Source organism: Neoarius graeffei, chromosome 2, assembly GCF_027579695.1.
Source record: "Neoarius graeffei isolate fNeoGra1 chromosome 2, fNeoGra1.pri, whole genome shotgun sequence".
Classification (NCBI taxonomy): domain Eukaryota; kingdom Metazoa; phylum Chordata; class Actinopteri; order Siluriformes; family Ariidae; genus Neoarius; species Neoarius graeffei.
The window spans coordinates 829,288-854,962 of NC_083570.1; the positions used below are offsets into that span (position 1 = coordinate 829,288).

The 25,675-nt window shown below is 43.8% G+C and overlaps 1 protein-coding gene across 2 annotated transcripts in view; it reads right to left on the bottom strand.

Moving 5' to 3' along the window:
• Positions 1-2,631: 2,631 nt before the first annotated feature.
• Positions 2,632-25,675, bottom strand: part of rev3l (REV3 like, DNA directed polymerase zeta catalytic subunit) — a 28,481-nt gene continuing 5,437 nt past the window's right edge. For both annotated transcript variants that reach the window (XM_060913527.1, XM_060913528.1), the window contains exons 4-32: positions 25,442-25,599; positions 25,242-25,359; positions 25,069-25,163; positions 24,851-24,955; positions 24,660-24,744; positions 20,877-21,019; positions 20,499-20,627; positions 20,055-20,283; positions 19,727-19,869; positions 15,791-19,616; positions 14,801-15,678; positions 14,594-14,682; positions 14,343-14,468; positions 13,400-13,592; positions 12,118-12,229; positions 10,854-10,969; positions 10,584-10,702; positions 10,374-10,492; positions 10,123-10,264; positions 9,778-10,022; positions 9,468-9,576; positions 9,044-9,250; positions 7,926-8,035; positions 7,717-7,831; positions 4,601-4,738; positions 4,331-4,521; positions 3,989-4,235; positions 3,679-3,900; positions 2,632-3,587 (exon numbers count right to left, since the gene is read on the bottom strand). In XM_060913527.1, the coding sequence (XP_060769510.1) occupies positions 3,447-3,587; positions 3,679-3,900; positions 3,989-4,235; positions 4,331-4,521; positions 4,601-4,738; positions 7,717-7,831; positions 7,926-8,035; positions 9,044-9,250; positions 9,468-9,576; positions 9,778-10,022; positions 10,123-10,264; positions 10,374-10,492; positions 10,584-10,702; positions 10,854-10,969; positions 12,118-12,229; positions 13,400-13,592; positions 14,343-14,468; positions 14,594-14,682; positions 14,801-15,678; positions 15,791-19,616; positions 19,727-19,869; positions 20,055-20,283; positions 20,499-20,627; positions 20,877-21,019; positions 24,660-24,744; positions 24,851-24,955; positions 25,069-25,163; positions 25,242-25,359; positions 25,442-25,599 (8,650 nt within the window). In that variant the 3' untranslated portion in view covers positions 2,632-3,446. The remainder of the gene's footprint in view (positions 3,588-3,678; positions 3,901-3,988; positions 4,236-4,330; positions 4,522-4,600; positions 4,739-7,716; positions 7,832-7,925; positions 8,036-9,043; positions 9,251-9,467; positions 9,577-9,777; positions 10,023-10,122; positions 10,265-10,373; positions 10,493-10,583; positions 10,703-10,853; positions 10,970-12,117; positions 12,230-13,399; positions 13,593-14,342; positions 14,469-14,593; positions 14,683-14,800; positions 15,679-15,790; positions 19,617-19,726; positions 19,870-20,054; positions 20,284-20,498; positions 20,628-20,876; positions 21,020-24,659; positions 24,745-24,850; positions 24,956-25,068; positions 25,164-25,241; positions 25,360-25,441; positions 25,600-25,675) is intronic.

The following is a 25,675-nucleotide window of genomic DNA, read 5'->3' on the forward strand; positions in this document are numbered from 1 at the left end:
CATTATATAATAACAATGTACACATTATAACAGTATATTTGTGTATAGTGTCGATCCATTGGTTACTCGTTCACAAAACAACAAACACAATTACTAGGGGTTGGAGCACTTATTTTCATTAATATTAATTAAATTGGTGGTGTAAAATAAAAAATGGCATGTTAAAAGGTCATGCTGAGTTCAGTCATTTTTTGTCCGAACACACTGGCATTGCTAGCAGTAAAGACTGGCGCTAGATGAATTTTTTTCCACCCTTAAACAAGCTTGAATAAATTCCCGACTTCATTGATGGTACAACAAAGGTCCAAGCATTACAACTGAGGCACTGAGAAGTGTTTAAGTCTACTCATTGTTTATAAGCAAGAGCTTTTATTGAGGCAGACCTTTTTGACAGCTTGCCATTGTAGTTTTAGAAGATAGAGTTCTCAAATTTAATTTCCCTTTAATATTTTATCAAAGCTTAAAGATGCACTAAATATTAAGGAAATTGATGTCTAATTGTCGTCTTACATTATGTTCATGTATGTAGGTAGCCTACTAAGCTAATCTGTCAATCATAACCATCAAATTCCATGTAATTTCCACATTAATGACCTTGTAATCTTGGTTAATTTTAAAATAGTGTGACAATGGTGAATTTGCATTGCTTGTATGAGAGAACATATAATTTAACATTTTAATTGCATTTATATTATGTTTTATCCCTGAGATATAGTTTTCACATGACGTCACAGAGTCGGGGATTCCCTGGTGGCGGCCATCTTACCGTACGGGTCACTGAGCACACATTGTAGCGTGCGAGTTACATTCATTTATATATTATTTACATTTATAGTTACAGTACTACTATTTAAAGCTAGCAATGGTGCACACGTTGTATTCACGGCTGTCGTAATAGGTCAGATGATGAAGTCAAGCGGAGCTTTTATGGAATTCCCACTGTATGGGAGCACGAAGGCGAGCAAACAAAGGAGAAATCTATGGTTTGCGAGAATCAACTGCAAGGATTATCAGCCTTCCAAACACAGCAAAGTCTGCTCCGATCATTTTATAAGTGGTAAGTTGTTTAAATAAACAATCAATTGTGTTTAAGTTTGTTTTTGGAAACATCATGTGAACAATCTGTGGAGAATGCCTAACTGGAACCGCTGAGTGTACGTTTACATTGTAATGTACACTTAATATCGCTCGTTTGTCACGTTTCTATTTGAAACTTGTCACTTCACTCACGCAAGGGTCATTTTTGAAAAACATTTTAGGTCCATTCTGTATGATTTGATTTGTGTTTGGGATGCAAACAGCGCGCCTTTTGGCGGATGCCGCCTGAATCGCGCAGATCCGGGTTTTTTTTTTTTTTTAGGGGGGGCGTTGGAGTGTCTGATTATAATTTCAAAGTAAATTCTGTATTAAAATTACTAAATAAGCAAATCCGTTACAGTCCATGAAACAGGAAGTTTAAGGATGAGAAAAAAAAAAAAACAGTTTAAATCGGGAAGCTGCGCACATTTGTGCAGCCCGAACGGTGTGCAGGACTGCGCAAATGTGCGCAGCTTCCCGATTTAAACTGTTTTTTTTTTGTTCTGCGCGATTCAGGCGACAAAAAAGTTGTATAAAAATAAAGTTGTATATATCAGACAGCCTTTAAAGTTTGATGAAGTCAGTTTCAGGCTTTGGCAGCCCTGCATAGTCACTTGAAAATGCATCTTTGTCCACTTCGTAGGGGTCAATTCCCCCAAACAAGGCCAGTTTGGCTGCATACCGTTGTCGTGAGATGTCGTCTAATGTATCTATATACTTCTGTTTGCTTGATTTTGCCGACATTGATCTTTATTTTAGAAAACTGACTATATAAATTCGTCCGAGATAACGTAGCCAGTAGTGGCGATGGTCCGTTTTGTTTGCCCCCTAGGATGGCGGCTGGGGGGCGTTCCCCGGAATGCCGTGACGTCAGTGAAAACCCTCTATTGAAAAATCTCCAATCGGCGGCCATTTTGGACGCCATCTTGAATTTCTCAGAGAGCACAAGGTGGATTCCCGGGGACTTTTAGTATGTTATTCCTAAGGGTATTCTGAACATATTCTGAAAAAAATTCAGCTTGTTACTAATTTGTTCCGGGTTGGACTCAATTTTGAGCTAATGCTCTTGGGCTATTATGGAGGTTAAGACTGACACGGGGGTGTGATTAGTTTCGTGCTGTAGGTCTGAGCTCTAGCCCAGTCCCTCGGCTGTGGAGCGCGACAGGATGAAACAGATTCCCTTACTGCATTCGTCGTGATCTCCTGAACACAGAGTGAGAATCCCAAAATCCAACACAAAGCTGTTCCTGTACTTTTGGGTGAAGATCTGATTTCCACCAAATTCTCAGCGGGCATTAGGGAGGGTCGGTTTCATCTCATCACCAGCACTGAGCTGCTCGTTGAAACAGTTCCGTTTCGCACAAATTTAACCATTTCACTCCTGAAGGAAATAACAGCAGAGGGGCGTGGCCTAGGGGGCGTGTGTAATGAGCCTGAGAACAAACTGCTCTCTCTTTAGCGCTGCCGTAACAGAACAACATTAAAAACAGCTGAAAAAAGTTCCAGCGCATCAGTTTAAAAACTAATTGTATGGAATAAAGCGCTCACGCCGTATCCACTCAAATGCATCACATTTTATTCCAACAAAATCCATCTAAAAAACAAAATCCCCAAACACAAACTTTGTACAAGTTTACAGAAACGCACCGTGTTTCTCTTTTCTTTTCTTTTCACGACTCACCGACACACAGTTTACACAAAGCATAAAAATGTCTGTTTTTAAAAACGCTGTATTTAGTGTTCTCTGTAAAACCACACCGACGAAACAAAAAACTCCGAAACTGGACGTTACAAAAAAAAAAAAAAAAAAAACCCAAACCCTCCCATTGTGTTTTAGTTCTTTTTCTTTAAAACGCTATTTACACATTCAGCCATTTTATGAAATGATCGATTATAATACTGTATCAAATCCGTCCAAAACATCAGACCCTTAAAAAGACGGGTTTCGTCATCGTTTAAACCCCGTGTCAGTCGTGTGGTCACTTTACAGCGTTTATTTACACACAGTTCAACATCGTTAACATGAAGACGGCACTCAAGCAGGACTCGACTCACCATCGGAGAGCTTTGATACGTTATAAACACTTACAGAGCGACTGAAACACACAAATCAGGAAAAGGAGATAATTATTTAAAAAAAAATTTAAAAAAAATTTTTTTTACTTCCCCTCCAGCAGACTCCAGTGTACACACAAGGGGCGGGGCCTGTACTTGCTGAGATGTTTCTGATTGGACAGCATATGCTATAAACTCACACACACACACATGCAAAACTGCAATCTGATTTATAAAAGCACCACTGCAGCGCGCACACACACACAGCACCGTTTTATACTGAGAAACAGACAGATAGAGACAGACAGGTGGTGCTAGAGTTGTTGCAGTAGCTGTCGTAAGTAGGGGGCGCTGTGGAGCTGTCTGTTCACCCGGGAGAGTTTATACAACACAGGACAGTCTAGAGACACACACACCGCCTGTCTGTCTGCACTTCCACTGCAGCTCATACACACCTACAGAGAGAGAGAGAGACAGGTTCAGAGGAGACTCTTTTCTGTACGTCACTAAAGAAAAGAGAGAGAGAGAGAGAGAGAGAGAGCTGACCTTGAGGAGCTGGTCATGCTGCTGCTCCCACACTCGGAGGTTGTGATGCAGTGTGACGGCGACACGCTGAGGTTCGGCCCTGCAGCGCTCACACACTCCCAGCTGAGTGAGCTCATCACACACCGGGCAGTGCAGCGTGGTGAAGTACTGCGAGATCGTCCCCTTCCTCAGAGACTCGTCCCCTACAGCGCCTCCCCCTGGATACGAAGACCACTTCTGCACCTACACACAATTTCAAACAATGTTTAAATCACATGGTGTGTAGCTGCAGTGAGAAAGTCAGCAGTACAGAACACACACACACACACACCCGGGGCAGGGTGTGGTACCAGCTGAACACGTCGACCCCGATCAGGCTGAAGATGCGAGCGAGGGGGGGGAGGATCTGTTTGGTGATGTAGTAGGTGGTGTTGAGGCGCAGCGCAGGATCCTGCAGAACCTCCAGGGGGCGACGCACCAGCTGGATCAGAGGAACCCCAGGAGAACCGTACACGATGACGTACGGCACACGCTCACCGACCCGCGGCTCCAGACGACGGTCGTGTGCCATCATTCTCCTGCAAGAGAGAGAGAGAGACCCGAGAGGTTCCTGGAACTGAGGAACAGAAAGTAAAATCCGGTGTGTGAGAGACAGAGAGATGTGTTTGTTTACCTGGTGAGCTCGAGTGCAGGTACGCAGGCTCCAGGTCTGTAGGAGGCGCTGCCGCGGTACTCTTTAGCAAAAGTCAGGTCCTGTACGGTCACTCTGCCTTCCAGAACTTTCACACACTGCCTCTGTACGTACTGCTTGACCAGGGAGATGTCCCTCGTCTCGAACAGCAGCTTCACCGATCGCTCCAGGATCTACACACACACACACACAAACTAATCACCTTGTGTTTGTGTGACAGATGGTATTATACACACTGTACTAGCTGGTTACCTTAGCAACAGCAGGACAGCCGTCACGGCGTACCGTCTCAATGCCTTTAGCATCGAACACAGGATCCTTCTGATTCACAGACTCGTACATGTAGCCCACATAGCGCTTCTTAGTCTGTAACACACACGGCAGGTACACCTACACACACACACACACTTTCAATCCAGTTTTACTGACTGACCTTGGGAACACAGTCCAGTTTTGTAAAACATTCCTATTGATAGACTTTGGGAAACTGTTACCGATGGCTCTTGGGAACTTCCTTCCGTTTTGAAAAGCACAACAAACATTACATACATGCGCAAATGAAATGAAACCAGAGCCGCTCTTTCAAAATAAAGAACACGTTAAATTAATACAGCGTGTAAAAAAGGCACTTTCAACACAAAACATGGTCCGCACAAATTTCCCATGCAGCAGGTTTAGACTTTTGCATTGTTTAACATGTTGGAAGTATATTGTAGCCTAGTAAACTCGACCCACCCGCCGAGCGGACAAAAATATTTTTGCCTACGAGTGGGTCTAGCCTCGGACCAGATCAACAAAACACCCCGGGCATCAAATCGTGCCCGCCAATCACAACGCAAGGTTTTTGTTTGGATTCTTTGGGCGGGCTTTTGCAGGAGTGACGACAAAGCTGCGCGACGCTGGAGAAAGCACAGCAGGAAAGATGGCTACGGCTAGTGAACAGCGCGCGTTTGACTCCGCTTTGGAATCAGTTTTAGAAGAATTAGACTTGGTTGAAACATGAGCAGGAAGAGGCTCTCCGCTCATTCCTTTTCAAGAAGGACGTTTTCGCTGTTTTGCCGACCGGCTACGGCAAAAGTCTGATCTACCAGCTGGCTCCGCTCGTAGCCAAAAGGATGGGGCTAGTTTGTGCAGTACGAAGAATTAATAAACAGCTTTGAAACATTACTTTTTGATTCTTTCTTATTTTCCCGTTATTTTAAATTTAAGGGAAATTATTTCACCAAACACCACTAAATAAAAAAACAGTTTAAGCAAAAAATGTGTATGTTAAGTATGTGGTACAGACTCCAAACTTGTGGTCATTATCTCCAAACTTCTTAATATCTAGAACCTGTTTATTAATTAATATGCATTTTGAAAAATTATTTATATTTCAAGGCCTCCCCCACTGCTTTCTGTCGCTCTGACTACGTCACTGTTGCGCTGATTGGTCAGAGCGTTGGCCTATACGCACAGAGACAGTCTGAGGTGGTGTTTATATTAGACCGTATCCGTATCGTCTTCGTCGCGGATGCACTGTCCGTGCACATTAAAACGCCGGGAAACGACTCCACAGGCGGAACAACTTGAATCCGCCAGGGCCCACGTATTCAACCCAGTACGTACAGTGGCGCTTGAAAGTTTGTGAACCCTTTAGAATTTTCTATATTTCTGCATAAATGTGACCTAAAACATCATCAGATTTTCACACAAGTCCTAAAAGTAGATAAAGAGAACCCAGTTAAACAAATGAGACAAAAATATTATACTTGGTCATTTATTTATTGAGGAAAATGATCCAATATTACATATCAGTAATTACGCCTGTTTGTGTAGATGGGAAGACATACTGAGAATCCAAATCGCCAACATTTGAAATAATAATTGTTTTGAATTATTTCTTGTCTTATTTAATGAAGGTTGTAATAGAATTAGCCTACATTTGGCTTAAGCTGGATGAGACAGAGACATCATTTTATAGCCATTTGTTAAACAGCTGACAGGGAACGTAATTAACCGTTCCGGGAACGAAATTTTTTTGTTCTAACCGGTTCGGGAACGTCTATTTAATGGTGGAACCCAAAACCGGAAACGTTAAAATTCCGTTTCTGTTCGGAACGAACCAATAGGAAAAAAATTCTGGTTCAAAGCCCTGAATTGAATAAACAAAACGCGAGCAGCCATCTCAACTGAATTTCCACTCAACAAATTTCTATAAATACAGTAGTGTTCCCTGTTTGCAGACATTACGGTTGACGACCAATCATTGGTATTGAATGTAACTCCTCAAAAGTATTATATTATATTGCCTGGCAAAATGTTCTACCTGTTAACGGATTCTAATAAAATTTAAAAAATCTTAATGTCCCAATATATAAATACTTCAGCATAATGCTTCAGAAGAGACAGTGAATAAAATGGCATTTATAATTGTATTTAAAACAGTGGAATGATCCATTTTTTGCCACAATCCCAACAACACTAATCATAAAATTCTGTTTTTGATCAGACTACATGTACATTTGCACCTGCAACACTGAAAAGACTTTGAATTAAAGAAGTACAGCCAGTGTTTGATATTTCAGTGAATAAAAATCAGACATGTAAAAAGAAACTGAATAAGTTTAACTCACATTTCATGGCACTAATCGGCAAGTTCAACTCCAAGCACAGGTCAACCATCACCGCTTCAGCACGCGTCACGTTCTGCGTCTTTTCATCCACAGATTTCATAAAAAACTGCTGGATACCCCCAGATTTACTTTCTGCCTGACTCGCCATTTCAGCATACTCCATATGTTTTTTTTTTTTTTTTTTGTAGCTGACATGCCGCGTGCAGTCATCGCGACCACCATGAGTGATGTTAATGTCAGTTCTACACAGTTTGCAGTGTGCGTATCCATTGCCCTTTTGACTGGGTGTAATGCACGGCCATTCTATCGAAAATAGCGCGAACAAATGTGCGGAATCTGCGCATGTCACACACAGCATGTGCGGTTGTCGTAAAAATAAATAGCCGTGAATCGCGCATGGATTGAAAAAGTCGCTTGGACATTTAAAAACAACTCACTGGAATTTAAGAATTTATAATAATTCCGTACAGAATAACACTGTTTGCCGTAACATCGTATTTACGTAACTTTTCCGTACAAAATACGGCCAATCCGTACTAGTAGGCGTCTCTGTTTTTATGTGAAAACGTACAGTCGTACAATGAGGTAAAAATTCGTAGCGGCTACGCAAGATGCGTACAGGTTGGCAGGTATGCTGTTTTTGACCTGACTGTGGATACAGAGTGAATCTGCATCAGCTGAAGTTATTCCATGGTGAAGTTTCAGGTTAATCTCAGAACATTGATGGTGTTGACTGGAAGCTGTGTGAGATACCTTCTCAAACTTGAGTTTGATGGGTTTGGGGTTGGTGGCCGTCACCGCTTCAGCAATTTCACTGCCGATCTTAAACGCCTGCTCTTTAGTCGCCCCCTTCAACACCACAAACATACTGAGAGACAGACAGACAGACAGACATGAAATTTCACCCAACACTGGTCTGGATCACTGAGAACTAGGTAGGTGTGTGTGAGCGCTGTCCCCACCTGTCCGTGTCCCCGTACACCACGCGTGCCCCCCACTTCTTGGTGTCGTTGACGAGTTTTATGGCTCTCTCCAGCGTCTCTCTGGCTTTGTGTATGATGCTGTCTCCAAGCTGCAGGAACACACACACACACACACACACACACACACACACACACACAGGTTGCGTTTTATTTTCACTAGTCAGACCCTCCAGGATTTCACAATGTTGCGATTTGCAACTTCAACGCAAATTCAACCAATCATTGGTGACGTCGACAAACTACCTTCCGCCTTACTTCCAGTGTTGCCAGATTGGGCGGCTTCAAGTGCATTTTGGCGGGTTTTGAACATATTTTGGGCTGGAAAACGTCAGTTTATATAGGCTTAAATTGTGTTACTGAAAAAGTGTGTTATGTTTACAGTGAAGGACTGTGTGCACTTTACTTTTTTTTTTTACTTAATACAAGAAATTAATGGATGCCAACATTTTTGCCAAAATGGTATTTTATTTTCCATTGTTTAGGCAGCTTCAGCATCATACTGTGAGATTCTGTTCAAATTGTTTTTTTCTTCTACGAAACCTGAGCTATTTATTTTATTAGTTTATAATTATTGTTTAATTTAGTCTTCAGGAGAGACTGCCTGCACACAGTACTAGTTTTTTCTTCCATGAAAGCTGGGGCATTTATATTATATTTTAAAGTAACTTCATGTTGTGCTGTGAGGTTCTCTGCACTTTAACTTTTGAACCAACAGGTGCATTTGGATAAGTAAAGCCTATTTTTCTGCATTTTTGTAGTCCTGGTAATCTTTTATATTGGTAAAGTTGTTTACAGGACCATTTCTCAGTGTCTTTGTTTTTTTAATCAATCAATAGTTTTTCAGTAATAACTTAATGTTTAACATATCACTCAATTTTAATCACAAAAAGAGAAAACTTTCACTTCCTCCCGCAATGTAATCCCAACAAAAACCTGAAAAACACCGCAATTTTCATCGCAATTTTTTGGAAAACCCCCGCAACATCAGACATTTTAGCCCGCAACAACCACAAAAAAGGCCCGCGGAATCCTGGGGGGACTGGGTAATGTAAAAGGTGTGTGTGTGTGTGTGTGTGAGAGAGAGAGAGAGATCACACCTCCACACTGGGCATGCGTCCGGAGAAGTTTGCAGCTGTGTAGCCAAAGGTGACGTTAGCGATGAGCTTGAGGCCGAGCTGACGAGCATCAAGGAGGCGGAGCAAAGCTTCGTCACCACTGTACGACTTCATCACCGACTTCACCATCAAACGCGTGTGTAGGATCTCCTCCAGCATCCGGGGAAGCAGACCTTTACGCACAGAGGCCTACACACACACACACACACAGGTTTATTATTAACACAGCTGGTTTGGTTCTCAGTGTTCAGTCGTGTGTGTGTGTGTGTGTGTGTGTGTGTGTGTGTGTGTGTAGGATAGATTAGGGATAAAATTAGCTCATGTTTTAAGTCGTTCAAATTCTGTAAAGCTGCTCTGCGACAATTTTACTGTAAAAAGCGCGATACAAATAAACCTGACTTGCTACCTTAACAAAGGCGACTCCATTCGGAGAGATGTTGATGTCATTACGGAGCTGATAGAGAAGATCAGGAGGAACTCGCAGAGACGTACAACCAAACCTAAACTCATCAGACCTGAGAGAGAGAGTGTGTTAGCATGGTGTTATATTAATCAGTGCTGTTATCCACATGAGCATGTTTAGAAAAAGGGGAAAGAAAGAAAGAAAGCCAGAAAAAGAAACCAAAAAAAAAAAAGAAGACTAACAGACAGACAGACAGGATGAGGAACAGTGAAAGCGGGCCTCTGCAGCAGTGGGTGTGTGCACTGTGACTCACGTTCCGAGGCTGTGGGCGTGGCCGAGGCAGGTGGAGTAGCAGTAGTTGTAGGCGATGATGACAGACGGGTAGAGAGACTGGAAGTCCAGCACCAGCACTGAGTTACTGTAGAACCGCGACTCGGGCTCCATGATCAGAGGAACACACTGAGGCGCCCTCTGCTGGGCTCGCTGGGACACGCTCGGGCTCACCGCGATGAAGTTCAACGGCTTAGCGATGCGCAACATCATCGACTCCACACGGTACTGAGACAGAGATCGCATTTTAACACAATGAAGTCTTCTTGGTTACATCCCAAACCACAGACTAGCGTTCTTCAGGATCAGTGTGTGTGTGTGTGTGTACCTGAGAGCCTCGTGTGAGGACGTGATAGAACTGAATCCCAAACACTCGTGCAAACTCACTAGTGCGACCCACAACATCCCTCTGCTGCAGGAGCTGCATCACACCACACACACGGCTCATGTAGTGGTCCACCACCTTCCACCTGAGACACACACACACACACCTTGCTCAAGTCCCATGTTGACCCGAGGCTGATTTATTAGACGTGCGAGTCTGTGTGCCCCTCCCCCCTGGAGTGTCGATGTTCTCACCTGTACAGGTGCGTCTTGTGGTCGAACCAGTCAGAGAGCGTGCGGTGTGTGTACAGAGGGAAGCGCTGGTGCAGCAAGTGAAACGCCACATTTTCAAAGGTGTAATTATTCAACGCTGCCTGTAAAAAAAAGGGGGGGGCGTTATAGTTATTTATATAAAGACATTATAATGCATGCTTTTACATACATGCGTGTGTGTGTTTCAGTGACCTCGGTCTTCATGATCCTCCACAGGTTGATGGTGATGCGCCCAACGATGTGGATCTCCGTCATCACCTCACTGCCGTACTCGTCTTTATCCTCAGTGAAGCGGTTCTCCTTCGCATCACCTGCGGAGAGAATATAATCTCCGTTACCCATAATCCCCTGCAGCTCTACATCAATTACCACTCCACAATTAGATCAGTTACTAACCGTATCACGTAAACTAACATGAAGGAGACAGCTGTGTGTGAGAGAGAGAGAGAGAGATTACTGTACCTGGCACTCGGGAAAGTTGTTGGCACAGATCCATGCCGAGTGCTGATGCTCGCTGTAACAGGTAACCCCAAGAACACAGCTGAACCTCATAACCAACCAGAATATCAGGATCATACCTACACACACACACACACACACACACGTTCAGTAGTAACACTAGTGAAGCAGTAAGAAAAATTTCTCTCCGAATATTTTACACTTCAGAGTGAGATGTATGACGCTGCCATTCAGAAGATTTAGAAAGAAAAGGAGCGATATGGAAATTACGAGGCGTGCGATGATAAACCGTGATACAAATCAATAAAATGAATAAGGGGAAGTGATTATCATCAGGTTGTGGAATCTGAGCTGTTCCTCGCTGTAACTGTGTTGTTTAGACAGCAGGGGGCGCAATAATGTAAAATATCGTGGGATGTACATGACTTCATTGTGGGTGGAAGTAACAGCTCTAATGCTGCGAACACAAACGGGTGTAAAGTGTGAAAGAGCTGCTGTGATTGTGTACAAACAGATTTAACAAGAAGAAAAAAAAAAGGAGAAGCAAATTGAGGGCAGAACAAGTTTATTAAGAAAAGGAATATTTTAGTTAATAGACTATTTTATTCCAACATTAACAAATTTAGATAAATTACTGTGGGTTTTTGAGAAAATTAAACAAAAGGGCTTTTATTAATTTAAGAAAAGTAATATTTGAGTTGATAAAAGAAAATAAAATATTGCTTTTTCAGTAATAAAAAAAATTTTTCTTCAAAAACTATCATGGGGGGAAAAACAAGTTGTGAACCCAACGTTGTGAATTGGATAAATCACTACTTGGCAAGGAATTACAATTTTTAAAAAAAATTAAATATAAACAGCCCTAAGGGCGGCATGGTGGTGTAGTGGTTAGTGCTGTCGCCTCACAGCAAGAAGGTCCAGGTTCGAGCCCCGGGGCCGGCGAGGGCCTTTCTGTGCGGAGTTTGCATGTTCTCCCCGTGTCCGCGTGGGTTTCCTCCGGGTGCTCCGGTTTCCCCCACAGTCCAAAGACATGCAGGTTAGGTTAACTGGTGACTCTAAATTGAGCGTAGGTGTGAGTGTGAGTGTGAATGGTTGTCTGTGTCTATGTGTCAGCCCTGTGATGACCTGGCGACTTGTCCAGGGTGAACCCCGCCTTTCGCCCGTAGTCAGCTGGGATAGGATCCAGCTCGCCTGCGACCCTGTAGAACAGGATAAAGCGGCTACAGATAATGAGATGAGATGAATTTCAGAAGTGTGTGTCTCTTACAATCTCATCATTTTGCAGATTTCCTCAAACAGCTCGTTTTCATCCACAGTGTAAACAACCTGCAGATCCGCAACTCCAGACCTGACCAGTAGGGGCGCTGTGCTCCTCGAGCCTGGAAATCACGGGGGGGGGGTTAGAGTCATTTTATTGCACCAATTCTTTAAGAAACAGTTTCTTTTGCACTTCCTGTACGTTTCTTCACCGTCCGGCGCTCACTGATGCTTTACGCTGAAAAGGCCTTGTACAAATCTAGCGTTAATAAAAATAACTCACTCAGCATAATTTCAATAAAGCTACTTTATTACTTCCTTAGTCATTTATGTACTCAGGTTTATTCAAGTTATAAACATGTATTTAAAATATTGCACTTATTTTTGTTTTCTCAAAATCCTTACTTTATTAAATTTAGTTTGTTACAGAAATAAGTGCCTTGAAAATTGGGGTGGGGGTGGGGGATCTCGTTTCACTTAGCGGTTATGCGAGCTCCAACACTACCACTTCAAAATAAAACATCATACAATCACATGCACAAACAGCGCCATAGTTTAACTGCTGGGAAAAAAAAAAAAGAAAAAAAAAGTTAAAATCAGGTAACAAACCAAAACGTCACTGATTATCAACATAAACGTTTCTGTTTGGTCACGTAAAAGTGAGCCCTGTCGGTGTTTCAGCCTCTTACTGCCCCATTTCTGCGCTGTTAAAGAAAGCCTGTGTTCGCTCGGCCTGACGGGACCCTGAACAGGATCTTCACCGAATCCACCAGAACAGGGCTGAAGTGTTCAGGTGTCTTCAGGTAGAACCGTCTCTGCTGTACGAGCCATGAGTTGGGGTAAACCCGTCTACTGCACGAACCGACTCACGCCTTCAAACTCGGGTCCTGGCCCCGGAGCTGCAGAGAGCCGACGGTCGAGACGCTACAGCAGGGCAACTAAATCGAGATCCTTTTGTTTGTAATGCAAAGACTAAAAATAAAATTACTTCGCTGAGATAAAAGTGAACACGTGTTAATTTAAGTAAGATAATAATTAGTCTATTTCCTGAAAAAGAGAGACGTTCCAGCAACCTATTTTTTGGGCGAATTAATTAGTCCACACTTTCTTGCTTGTTGTTGGTCATTAGTGCAGTGTGCACTGCGTAGGGACACCACGGGTTTCTCAGATGGACTGGATGTAGCTGAATTTTTTTTTTGGGGGGGGGGGGGGGGGGGGGCGCTGTTCCAAAAAGAACAAATTTGTTGGCAAACTGCACACCACTATTCCACACAGAGCAGAGGATCACTCACCCTGTCCTGAGGAGCGACAGTCTTTATCGACAACGACAGCGCCGGTTATCCGTTTCCTCTCAGATTCAGGAAGCGGACCATCAGAGCTAAGGCAGTAAAATAAGGCACAAATAGGGTCGAATTCAGGGTCAGGCTCCAAATCACGGCGTGCTCGGGCGTGCAGCTCCAAACTCATCACTGTTAGGTGCTGCACCTGAGGGAGATCAGTTTAACAAGAAAACGTGCAAGTCTATGAATAACGAAATTTAAAAAAAAAAACAGAAAAATCACACTACAGAAATCCAGGGCTTTGTTTATCAAGCAGTCATTTACTAAAGTTTATATTAACCTGGTTCCTTACTGATTTACAAAAGTTTCACTGATTTTCCTTGTACTCGTCTGTATAGACAAATAAACTTAATATTAAAATTTTCAGCAAAGCCTGACTGTTCTGAAAAAAAAAAAAAAAAAAAAAACGCTGAAAGAGCACCTAGTGTGATTTAATTTTCCACTACAGACACACCAACTCCTAGGGTGCCATTACTTTTGTCCCAAGACATTTGGAATCATTTCATTGAAGCCATTAATGCGAATTTCACATAATGTTCACGAAATTGGTACGAAAGCATAATCAAGGGATTTAAACATAACAGCATAACCCGTTTATAAAAATCATGGCAACAATAAAAGTCGAAACCCATCAGACGAGGTTCACGTCAGTGAGAGTCCTTGTACAAAAACTTACAAACTCAGAAGTGAAACGCAACCAAAAAAAAAAAAAAAAACCCAACAGGATTCATCTCCACCACCACATTTCTTGTGTAAATGATCCACAAATAAATGTGTTCATACCCAGAATGATAAGCGAGGCTTTAATACGAGGGTTACCGTTAGCAGGGTAAGGTGGGTTTGTTGAAGATAAAAGCTCCCGCAAGCCAGACTCTTTGGCAGCAGGGGCACTTACCTCATGCAGCGCTTTAGCTTCCTGTAGGTTCTGCTTGCCGACTTTAAACCCGTACGAGTTGCACAGCGATGGCCCCTCAATCTGAGAGTTATCCCCTTTGGGTTCATTCAGACCAGCAAACTGATTCTGTATGAGAAAAAAAAAAACGTTTCACAACTAAAGACTAATTTCTGACCAAATTACAGCATATTATACACAACACAACACTGTAAGCTGCTGTAACAGGACTGAGGTGTTCTTTTTGGCCAGACCTTCATTTGTGTCGTGAGCAGTACTCTACGTAACGCACTCGTGTTGCTGTTTCGTCTTTGCTGGAGTCTCCGAGATTTTGGCTCCACATCTGGAAAACGGGTTAGACCAAATGTGATTCGATACAATTATGTAAATCAGGTAGTTTGTTACATTAGCAGGTGTACTAAGCAATTCAAGTTCATGGTAGACCATCTCAAAGTGACTACCTTCTGATCCAGGACTACAGTCAAGCTCATGGACTCCTTTGTTTCTCCTCTTGCTGAGGATGGGGGTGCTGTGGAGGAGGGAGGGACTTGAACTCTCCCCATCGGGGTCTCTTGTAGGAAATGGCGACGGACTGAGAAACTGCTTTGGTTTAATGTTTTCTGGTGAGAGAGGATCGATGGAGCTGCCAAGTGTGGGGGACACGGGTCCAACGCTCAGTTCCAGGTTCTTGTTGTCTGACATTTGCTGCCATGGTGGCAGACAGGAAGGGTCTGGAGATTGAGTCTGCATGAAGGAGTTCCCATCTCCCTCCACTTGCCCTCCAGTTTCATCCTCCATGGCACATTTCACCTCCTTTGGACTGCTGTTGGAGATGCCTGCCTCTACCGGAGATGTGCCGAGAAGCAGAGTTAACTTGTTCTTCCTAAGAGTCTGCAATGCAGACACCTTTTCAGACACCTCACCCTGCCTTTGAGAGAGAGGCAAAAAGCTTCCTACTTCCTCATGGTGGGGTGATTTATTCTTGTCCTGTACTGACATCACATTTTGTGCACATAGTCTTCTTTTCCGATCTCTCTGAAGGCACTCAAATTGTCTCTTAGCTTGCAGCCATAGTTGTACTCGTTCCCGGCTTGGAGCACTTTTGCAAGGCAGGAGAATTACCTTCTGACCACCAGTAGGGGACAAACTGCACCGTTCCTTTTTGTCTTTGGTCAAGTTTGAGGAGTCAGTGCCACGGGAAGGTGAAGACCCTGGGCGTGTCATGGCAGAGAACGCGGTTTTCCAGAACTGCAGACCTTCTTGTGATAAACCACCAACAAACTCTGTCAAATCCTTTGCTAATCTTGTTTCCAGAATTAGCTTGCATCCAGCAATCTCTCTGTCGAGAAAATAGTAAAGATATCATTCCTGTATTTGTAAAAAACATTTTATTCACAAGATTTGGAACGTTACCCAAATGTCGACTAAAGATACCGTACTGGAAAACTTACCTCGGTCTCAAAGGTACATCAGAGGGGTCGCTGCAGAAAGGTTCTTGATAGGTGGCCTCTGAAAGCTCCAGCTCCAGCAGGGTGGAAAGAATCTCTTCCCGACTAGGAGGGGACATTAGGGGCTTGAGGATATGAACTCCTGCATTCTTCTGAGCCTGACTGCCACTCCTTATTTGTGAAAGAGAGCTGATAGACCGCGGTGAACTGCTGGGAGTTGTTGATGTAAAAACCTCACTACCATCCAGCAAATCCCCTGTTGGGGACACACCATTATCAGCAAAGGAGACAGATGTAAGGGGTAAGAAGTGGTCAGGACCTAACAACAGGTCACTTTTCTCACAGTGAAAGTCTTGAAAGTGGCTGCCATGTATTTTAGCCAATGAAATGCCCCAATGTCTGTTTATCAAAACCTTCTCAGGGTCCAGCAGAGACAGACAGAACTCCTTTGAAAACCCTTCGCGGTCTCTACCAGTGGCTCTATCAAAGAGCTCAGGACTAACTGGCCCCTCCGATTCGTGAATGTGGTTCTCCACAACATCTAGGACCTTCTCTTGCCCGTTTTCCAAATCCAGAGAGGGCACTGGTTCCTGTTTGAGATCACTGAGGAACTTCTGAGGCAAGTTCTTGTCTGTTAAAACAAATTGGCTACTGGAATAAAGACTAGAGAAGTCAGCCTGGCCAACAGCATTGATGTCAAAACTGTAATTATGAGGAACCTCAGGAGACAAGCTATCCTCAATGGAGTAGGAACTGTCAAAACCAGGATCAGACAAAAACACAGGACTCCCATCTGAAAGCGGAGGTTCCAATTGAATGCAGTCTTCCGTTTTGCCATGCTTTCCTTTTCTACTTCTTGGCTTAGACTCTTTTGGCACCCGAGTTCTCGAGATTCTGGGCTTCCTTGGTGTCGCTGAAGATGCCCTTCTAGGTTTTGCTGCATCGGAGGCGTGTTTAGTGTTACAAACTCTGTTTAATAATTTATCTCCCTGAGAGCACTGGCCTTCCTTAAACTGTCTTTTCTGGAGCAGTGCCTTCAAGACTGCAATGCCAGAAGGCATCTCTGGATGAACTGGCATTGCTCCATTCTTTGGCACTGACTGAACTTCAGCAAGATCTTTTTGAGGTCCATGTGTTAAAACATTCAAGGATGTCGTAATCTCAGGAGTTTGTACAGTAGGGGTTTCTAACTTCTTTTTGGATTGACGTCTCCTGGGTTTGGCAGGCATCTTTGGGTCTGGCTGTGAATAATGAAGATCTTTAGAGGTTTGTTCTCCACCATAAGACTCAGTTTTAAATTCATACAGACTGGCTCCATCTCCACTTATAGTGACTGAACTTGGGCTGGAGTTACTATGTTTTATGACCGAGCACGGAAATCCAGTGGTCTTCTCAGCTGAGAGATTAGCAGCGTTCTGAGAAGACCGAGAACCTTGTTGTCGTGAAGCAGGGACACTGATGACCAGTCCATCTCCAATGCTTGACTGGACCAACTCTGACTTTGCTTCAGTGGTACATGGTAGTGCTTGACAATCACTACTGACCTGAAGAATGCTTTGGCAAGAACATGGATGCTGATAGGGAGTCAAATCATCAGATGGAGTTTGTGTTGGTGGAAGGTCATCATCAGTTGGAAACAAAGACTGCAAACTATTTAGAGATCCTGCAGAGGACCTTTCCAACCTGTCTACCTGGTTCTTCTTGCAAGACCTCCTGGCTTTCTGAGGAGCAGATCTGCTATTGTCAGTTTCTTCCCCATCATCAATGAACTTCTTTGGTTTTCTTGAATTTCTACGGCTGTTTTTTGTTTGCATATCTCCAAGTATTGCAGATTCACCTTCAGAAGGCTTAACAGTAGTTTTAGTTTTTCGTTTTGGGCTAGCGCCAGAAGGCTTCCTTGGTTTTGATGTCCTGCCCCTACTGCTACAGCGGTTCCTGGACAAGGCTTCATATGGCATGCCAAGACAAGGATCATTATGAGAGTTTATCAAACAAGTATTAGACATCGATTCTAAAAGGGGGTCAGTAGGAGACCAGCATCGAGGTGGGGTTGAATCAGTAGGACTGGATGCTCTCTCAGAGAGATAACCCAAATCCATCATCACATCGGAATACTCCTTGCAGAAGTCATCAGTGAGATCATTATAGCAAGGACTAGGAGCAGACAGCGATAACATTTTAACCTTCTTAGTCCTGCTGATCTTGCTGCCTTTTACCAAACTTGTTTTTGGAAGGTTGCAGAGTTTCCCCGATTGTGGTGTAACCTTGGCCTTCCGTTTGGGGTGCTTCTTTACCTTTGGTTCAGGAACAGGGTATCTGACAGCGGTCGACTCTGGAACCTTGGGCCAGAAGTCTTTCAGAGGGGCAAGTTTATCATAATGCTCAAGCTTCTCTGGTGTTAGTACCACTTGTGGCTCATCTCCTTTGACCCTGGCCATCTTTACCAACATGTTCTTCTGGCCTTTAAACCTGTTGATTATGATGTATTTGATGATGACTGGTGGTTCTTTTTTGGACAATTTCCTCTTTTTTCGACTACTGGTAATAAAACCGTTTTCTTTAAGGCTGTCTTGATGTGACAAGGCTTGTTTGAAAGGAGAAGGACTTGAGTGATCCCCATCCTCACTGTCGTAATTCATCATTTTACGTTTTGTGCGCAAGGTATACTTGCTGCCAGGTAAACTAGATGCCTCCGTGCAAGCTATTTTGTCAGGAAGAATGGTCAGACTTTCCTGAACAGAACCTTCAGCTGATGCTGCAGGTAAAATTTCAGATTTTGCAAGGTCAGAGGTTTCCATCTCAACAGCCTCTTCTATTTCCTTGCTTGGTTGGACTGGTGTGATTGGGGTAAACCCTGCGGTAACCTCATTTTTTGAAGTTTGGGAACTTTCAGTCAAACTTGCCCTCTTTGGACTCACTGGACTGTGCCTTTTCTTGCTTAATTTCATTCTTGATCTTTTTTGTTCTAGATGATCCAAGCTACAACCACCATCAATCGTCTTACTTCCAACCTGCTTCTTTACAGGCCTTGAAAGGCAGTTTGAAAGAATAACACTGGGAAAGAATTTGTAGTGTGCCTCCTGCTGGGTCACTATTTTCCGTTCCGTTTTGTTCTCTTGGTAGTCTTCATATCTTATCTTAAGCTCCCCAACATCGCCCTCTTCACTTTCTTGTTCCTTTTTACCCTCCTGAAGTACCACACACTCAAGGTCTTTCACTGAACTTGGAGCTTGCTCAAAATTCCTCAGTACAGGGGAGGTTCTAGAGTCTTTTGCACTTTTCTCAAGCTCGGCTTTAGGGGGGCAGTTTCTAAGCTCAGAATAAGACAAGGAAAAACTGTGATTCTGCAGGACAGAAATGTGATTATTCTCAGCATTTTTGATGCTACTGTACTTTTTGTGGCTCTGGGAGAGTTTTGAGGCACCAAAACTCAAACTCTCTGGATTTGGCTGGTTAACATCTACGGCTTTGTTCTCGTCGGTGTGAAGCAGGTGGCCGCCCACTCTGTCAGCACCAATCTGGGACATATTTGACAGAATTGGGTGCTTGACTGGTGGGATATAAGGGATGTCTTTATTCACTTTGAGCCCTGTTAATGGTTCACTCGCCTCTTGGCTTTTATCAGGAAGGTTCTTGTCAGCTGGTTCCTCCTTATCAAGCGACAGGGACTGTCTATGCTCAGGGTGTTTGCACTCAAGAAGGATTTTAGCTGAGCATGGGGGCTCTAGGTGAACAGTGTCACTCTGGAAGTGATTTTTCCTGCCCAACATCTTATCGTTAGCAGTAAGTGATGAGTGAGTTCGGGATCCTTTGTCAGATAATGATGAATCTGCAAAGAGACAGTATAAAAAAAAGGTCAAAAGTGCATCACCAATAAAATACTGCTAATCATGAGATAGTGTGAAGGGTTCTTTGGGTTTTGGGGGTGATAATACACACCACTGTTCTCGTCTGCAGCCCCATCCAGTTGGGGAATGGACAGATCAGCAAAAAGGTCGTCATTTCCATTCCAGTCCATCTCTTCCTCAGACAACTCGTGCTCTTCGTCACTGGAGCTTTCATTTGCTTCCTTCCCTAACCGTCTACAAACAAGGTCGGAAATGAAGCATAAATCAAAACCAGTCACGGCGTTCACCAGGAGACTTTAGTTTCGTTTGCTGTGCCAAGTAACAATCCTCAAAACTGATACAGATCACAGCGAGGAAGAATTTAGACACCTGTTCACGCAGTCTAAAAACTACAGAGACTAGAAATCAGGCTCCCGTACCGAGTCGATGGTTCTGGAATGTCAGTATCCCATCTTTGCGACATCATCATGCTTAGCTCTGCCTCCTCCTTCTCGAGCTCAGGCACCGCCTCTTCCTCGTCACTGTTGTAGGGGCAGCTAATACTTCCAGATAACTCCTGACGGGGAGCTGTTATTGGCACTTCTTTTTGAAATCCATGATCTGCGAGTCCCTCGAGAAAGTCCACCATCGCCTGATCCTGGCTGTTATCTATAACCCCAAGAGACAAAGTAAAACCAGTGGAAACGAATCGAAATGAGTATACTTTGTCACCGAAACAAACTTGCTGTCTCTCGTCTTTAAAGGAGCACAAATCCAAATCGTTCTCCTTGAAGCTTCTCCTTCAGGACTTTCAATATTGTTCTCTTTTGTTCGTTTTCTTAAATGGAGCAAAAGCAAGTGTCTGCACAAGAGCGACTGCTTACCGAGAATAAAGGATTTGTTGGACTTTTGAGACATGGGCAGGAAGGTCTGACTGCTCTCCAGTAAGCTCAGAATGGCCTCTTCATCCACAACAGCCACTTCTGCAGCTTTGCCATCAGCCCTTTTATTGTCTGAATGGAGAAGGAAAGAGAGAAAGGGTGTTCGTAACGAGTGTGTAAGAATATGAAATAGAATATCTGTAGGAAATAGAACAACTGAACATTTCTACTGGCCAGGGAACCAGATAGTGGGCCAGCCAACTGGCTCTTAACTCAGTACTTTCTGAGAACAATGTAAAATAAACCTTTTTTTTTTTTTTTTGTGAGGTCATTTATACCAATAGTGTAAAACAGTACTTCCTGGTGCACTTCCTGTCTCACCTGCAGGCATATCTTTGTGCACCTCCACCTGGCTGGCAAGTACCAATGGCAGCTCACCAGGATTCAGATCATCAGGGTGAAGTGAGAGGTCAGGGAAATCATCATCATCATCATCATCATCATCTACAACGTCACTTTGTGTCCTGGTGAGAAAATCAAACTGTTTAGCGCGGTGTGGCGTGGGCGTGCTCCGGTCTCTACATCGGTCTCGTCCTAAATCACAGTGTCACGGTAAATAGTGCAATAAAAGAGTAAATTCAGGGGAGAACAGCGTTAGCATACGATTGAAACCAAAACCAGATATTCACTGTCGGGGACAGAAAGACACATGGAGCGAAGAAAGGAAGGATTTTCAGAGGGGGCGGGCAAGCAGTGTGAGGAATAATGGCGCGCCACACACACACACTAATTACTGTAAGGAGAGCAGAGCTCATGAGACATTGTGTTAATTACTCCATCAGCACACTAACAAAAGTGTGTCTGTGCCTGCAGCTCTAATACTCTCCCTGTCTCTGCCCCCCCCCCCCCCATCTCTATCGGTCCCTGTCCCTCTCCCCATCTGTCCCTCCCTGTTTCTCTGCCTCTCCCTACCTCCCTGTCTGTCTGTCCCTCCCTGCCTGCCCTATGTGTGTTCATCTCAATTCACCGGAGATGACAGACAGACAGTGGGTAGCACGGTGGTGTAGTGGTTAGCGCTGTCGCCTCACAGCAAGAAGGTCCGGGTTCGAGCCCCGTGGCCGGCGAGGGCCTTTCTGTGCGGAGTTTGCATGTTGTCTGCGTGGGTTTCCTCCGGGTGCTCCGGTTTCCCCCACAGTCCAAAGACATGCAGGTTAGGTTAACACGGGACGGCCTCAGGCTGAGGTGCCGAACCTCCAACTGCTCCCCGGGCGCTCTGGTGTGGCTGCCCACTGCTCTGAGTGTGTGTGTGTTCACCAGGGATGTGATTTGGGGCTGGTGAAATTATCTGAAAATTTTAGCCGGAGGTCTGGGGGCCGCAGGCCCCCAGCTGGTCCAGGGTAGTGCCCTGGTGGGGGGACAAGGGAGGGCGAAGCCCCCCGAAGCTCCTGGGTTCTGGGGTTTTCTGACTTAAAAATTGTACTAAAATGGCAAGCAAACACACAAGAAAAAAAAACTTGTCATGATTAACAAATTCAAGCCAATTTAATGGTCAACATGCAACTCTGAGCCCCTATAGTAAATTCAATGATTCTTAACTGACAAAAAGCCAAAACATGAAACCTAAAAATGTCATTCTAAATTAAATCATCTGCATTAGAATAAATAGAAAACTGTATAAGGAAAAACAAAATTTATACTTTCAATTACTGTAGAAGTTGAACATACCTAAATGTGCCTTTTCAAACAAACATGATGCAACATAAGAATTCATCCACCATTATTTATTAAACTCTATTGCTCCTGGTAGTCTCCCGGTTTGCTTCTTATGTATGGCAACTTCTAATATTTGATTAAGTTACTGCACACCCCGTTTAGACAGGGTAACAGGATTGACACAAAAAAATTAGTCATGCATAGACTACTTACCAAAACTGAAATTTTTAAGTAAATATTCTCAGATTCAGTTCATTCTGCCATCCATATAAAAGGTGAGAATATACAGATCCTTGGCAACAAATAATTTCAATAATAGCTTTTGGGAGCATTTATTTTTGTTATGTGATTAATCACGGTAACAGAACTGACACAAACCTCTGGGACAGGTACAAAAATTAACAAACCATCGAAAAAATATCTTTTCTTAATGGCATTTTCAATTTGTGACATCATGTCCATTGTGGTTTCCACAGTCTTGTCGTTGAACATGAAAAAGTTTCAATTCCACCTTTGTCTAACATTAAGAATCATGTCTGAAAAAAAGCCTCTTTTCAGTGGGACAGCCATTTTTGCTCATTTTCGACCCTAAAATTTGCTACAAAATACACATTTATGAACCAAAGTAGTCAAATTTTGAAATGCAAGGTAGAACTGATAATGTTTTGTCATATGAGACCATAAAACATTTTTAGAAATCTCAAAATGTAAACAAAACACGTCCGGACAAAAAAAAAAAAAAAAAAAAGTTTTCTGTGAAATTGACTCATATACAGAACTGTACAGTGTTCACTCACTTGAGGATTTTCATATGCAAGAATAAAAATCACTTTTTCAATAAACAACATTCACAAAAAATGTGTTTGCAATTAATTGGGCTCCACTGTTTTTATCATTTCAACCGCGCATCAGACCCTCGGCCAACTGAAAATGTCTTTCATGCACTTTTCTCCCTCATGAGAATTTTGAAAAGTTGGCAAGTATGTATTATTTGCACTAACATTTTAATATTGAATAAACAAATCAAAATTGTGTATAATTACCTTACATCCACGCTGTGGGAAAAGTTTTGAGCGAAAATTAAAACTAACTTGGAGTGAAAAAGGTGAAATAATCTGTGATGAAGTTGGCAGAGACTCTGAGGTAAAGTGAGAGGAGGGGGGAGGGGGGAGGGGTCAAGCATCACTGCCGCCTCACAGACTCACTTTCCCGGGTTAAACTCCCACCGCTCCCCCTCGCTCTACACCACTCCCCCTCGCTCTACACCACTCCCCCTCGCTCTACACCACTCCCCCTCGCTCTACACCACTCCCCCTCGCTCTACACCACTCCCCCTCGCTCTACACCACTCCCCCTCGCTCTACACCACTCCCCCTCGCTCTACACCACTCCCCCTCGCTCTACACCGCTCCCCCTCGCTCTACACCACTCCCCCTCGCTCTACACCATTCCCCCTCGCTCTACACCGCTCCCCCTCGCTCTACACCACTCCCCCTCTCTCTAGCTTTTGTTTTGTTTTCACTGAGTAGCCATTTTGATTTGTAAACTAGAGCCGTGATTTAAACTGCTGTTTCTTCGGACGTAACTAAAACAAACTGCAATAAAAACCGCCCCTTCTTTTCTCCTCAGAAGGTTTAGCCTCCGATGCTAACCTTTTCACCACAGCTTTCACAGCGTGCGCATGCGCATCCAGGAAGCAACAGATGGCGCGAGGCCCCGTTGCCATGGCAACCTTCATCACCCCGCAAAAACATACCCAACTGTCGCACGTGCAGTGACACCATCACCACTCACAGGTTTATTATGGGGAAAGAAATGAGCTGGGTTGTTTTTTTCTTCTTCCCCATGTTTATTTACTTTAAAAACACACACACACACACACACACACACACACACACACACACACACACCAAACTGATGATCAGGTGCATCTTTACGCTCGATCACGGAGGCTGCCATCTTTCAACTCTTTGTTTGAAGCGAGCTTATGTACAGCTATCTAACAAGCGCGTTCATTGGTTGTTACAGAGCGATGGGCCAATCACGTACCTCGTTTCATCTCAATGACGGAATTACTGAAAGTCGGAACGAATAGGATATGAATGCGGATTTTTGAGCAAAAAAAATCGGACAATTTTTTTTTTTTTAATTTTGAGGTGAAAAAAGCGGAATTCCGCGAATTCGTGGAAAAATCACATCCCTGGTTCACTGCTTCAGATGGGTTAAATGCAGAGGATGAATTTCACTGTGCATGTGATGAATAAAGGTTTCTTCTATCTGTCTCACTCTCCCTACCTCTGTCCCTTTGCTTCTATACCAGTCTTCCTTTTCTCCGATTTCAAAATTGATTTCAGTTCTTTTTAAAAACACACAGTACAGATCTCTAGATGTGTGTGTGTGTGTGTGTGTGTGTGTGTGTGTGTGCACGCATGTGTGTATACACACACTCACACATCAAACTGGTTCTCTCTTAGCTTCTCCTTCAATCTCTTCATGAAGAACCGCTCGCTCTCCACCAGCTCTACACACAGACGATCTGAAACACACACACAGAGCTCCATTAGTCCAGTACTGTGTTCTGTTTGTGCAGAAACATGTTGAATCTGTGTGTGTGTGTGTGTGTGTGTGTGTGTGTGTGTTACCCTGAGACTGAGGTGTTTGTATCTCTGAGCTCTCATTCCTCTCCCTGCGTCTCTGCTTCTCATCTTCCCAGATGGCCTGCAGGCCAGGATTCCTTCCGATCTGATCTACACACACACACACACACACACACACACACAGAGTGTAAACATTCAGCTGGGGGCCAATAATGAGTTACTTCCTCCATCCTCTAATCTTTATGCTAACGTTAGCGGCTTACTCTCGATCTCCAATCGGTTCAGGATGTCTGCTGCTACAGCGTCGGCCTCCAGCTCACACACACTCACCCTCGCCACATCGTCCAACACCAGAGAGCTGCAACACACACACGGTGAATATATTGGTGTGAAGGCGTGTAATGTTTGTTCGCAGCTAATCCAGTGCACAGCTCACCTGGGTAAATTCTTCTCATCCCACCGACTGAATGTTCCTCCCAACACACACTCACTGAGTCTGGAGCTTTTCAGTGTGACCTCATCCTCTACAGGACTCTTACACTGCTCGCCGGGGTCTAACACACACACACGAGAGCAAAAATTATTTCACTTACTGAAGTTCAATAGACAGTAAACCTGTGTGTGTGTGTGTGTTACCTGGTGTGTGGGCTCTGAAGCGCACCGCTGACAGGTGGACGAGGTTCATGCCATACAGGTTGAAGTCGATGAAGAACTGCAGCAGGAACGGGATGTGAGCTTCATGAGGCTGGAAACACTTATTCATCACGGCTCCGCCCTGCAGCAGCTCACACACTCTGTGCGCGCACACACACAGGAAGTAGAAAGTATAGGAAATAAAAGACTGAACATGATGTGGATGATTTTAAAGCT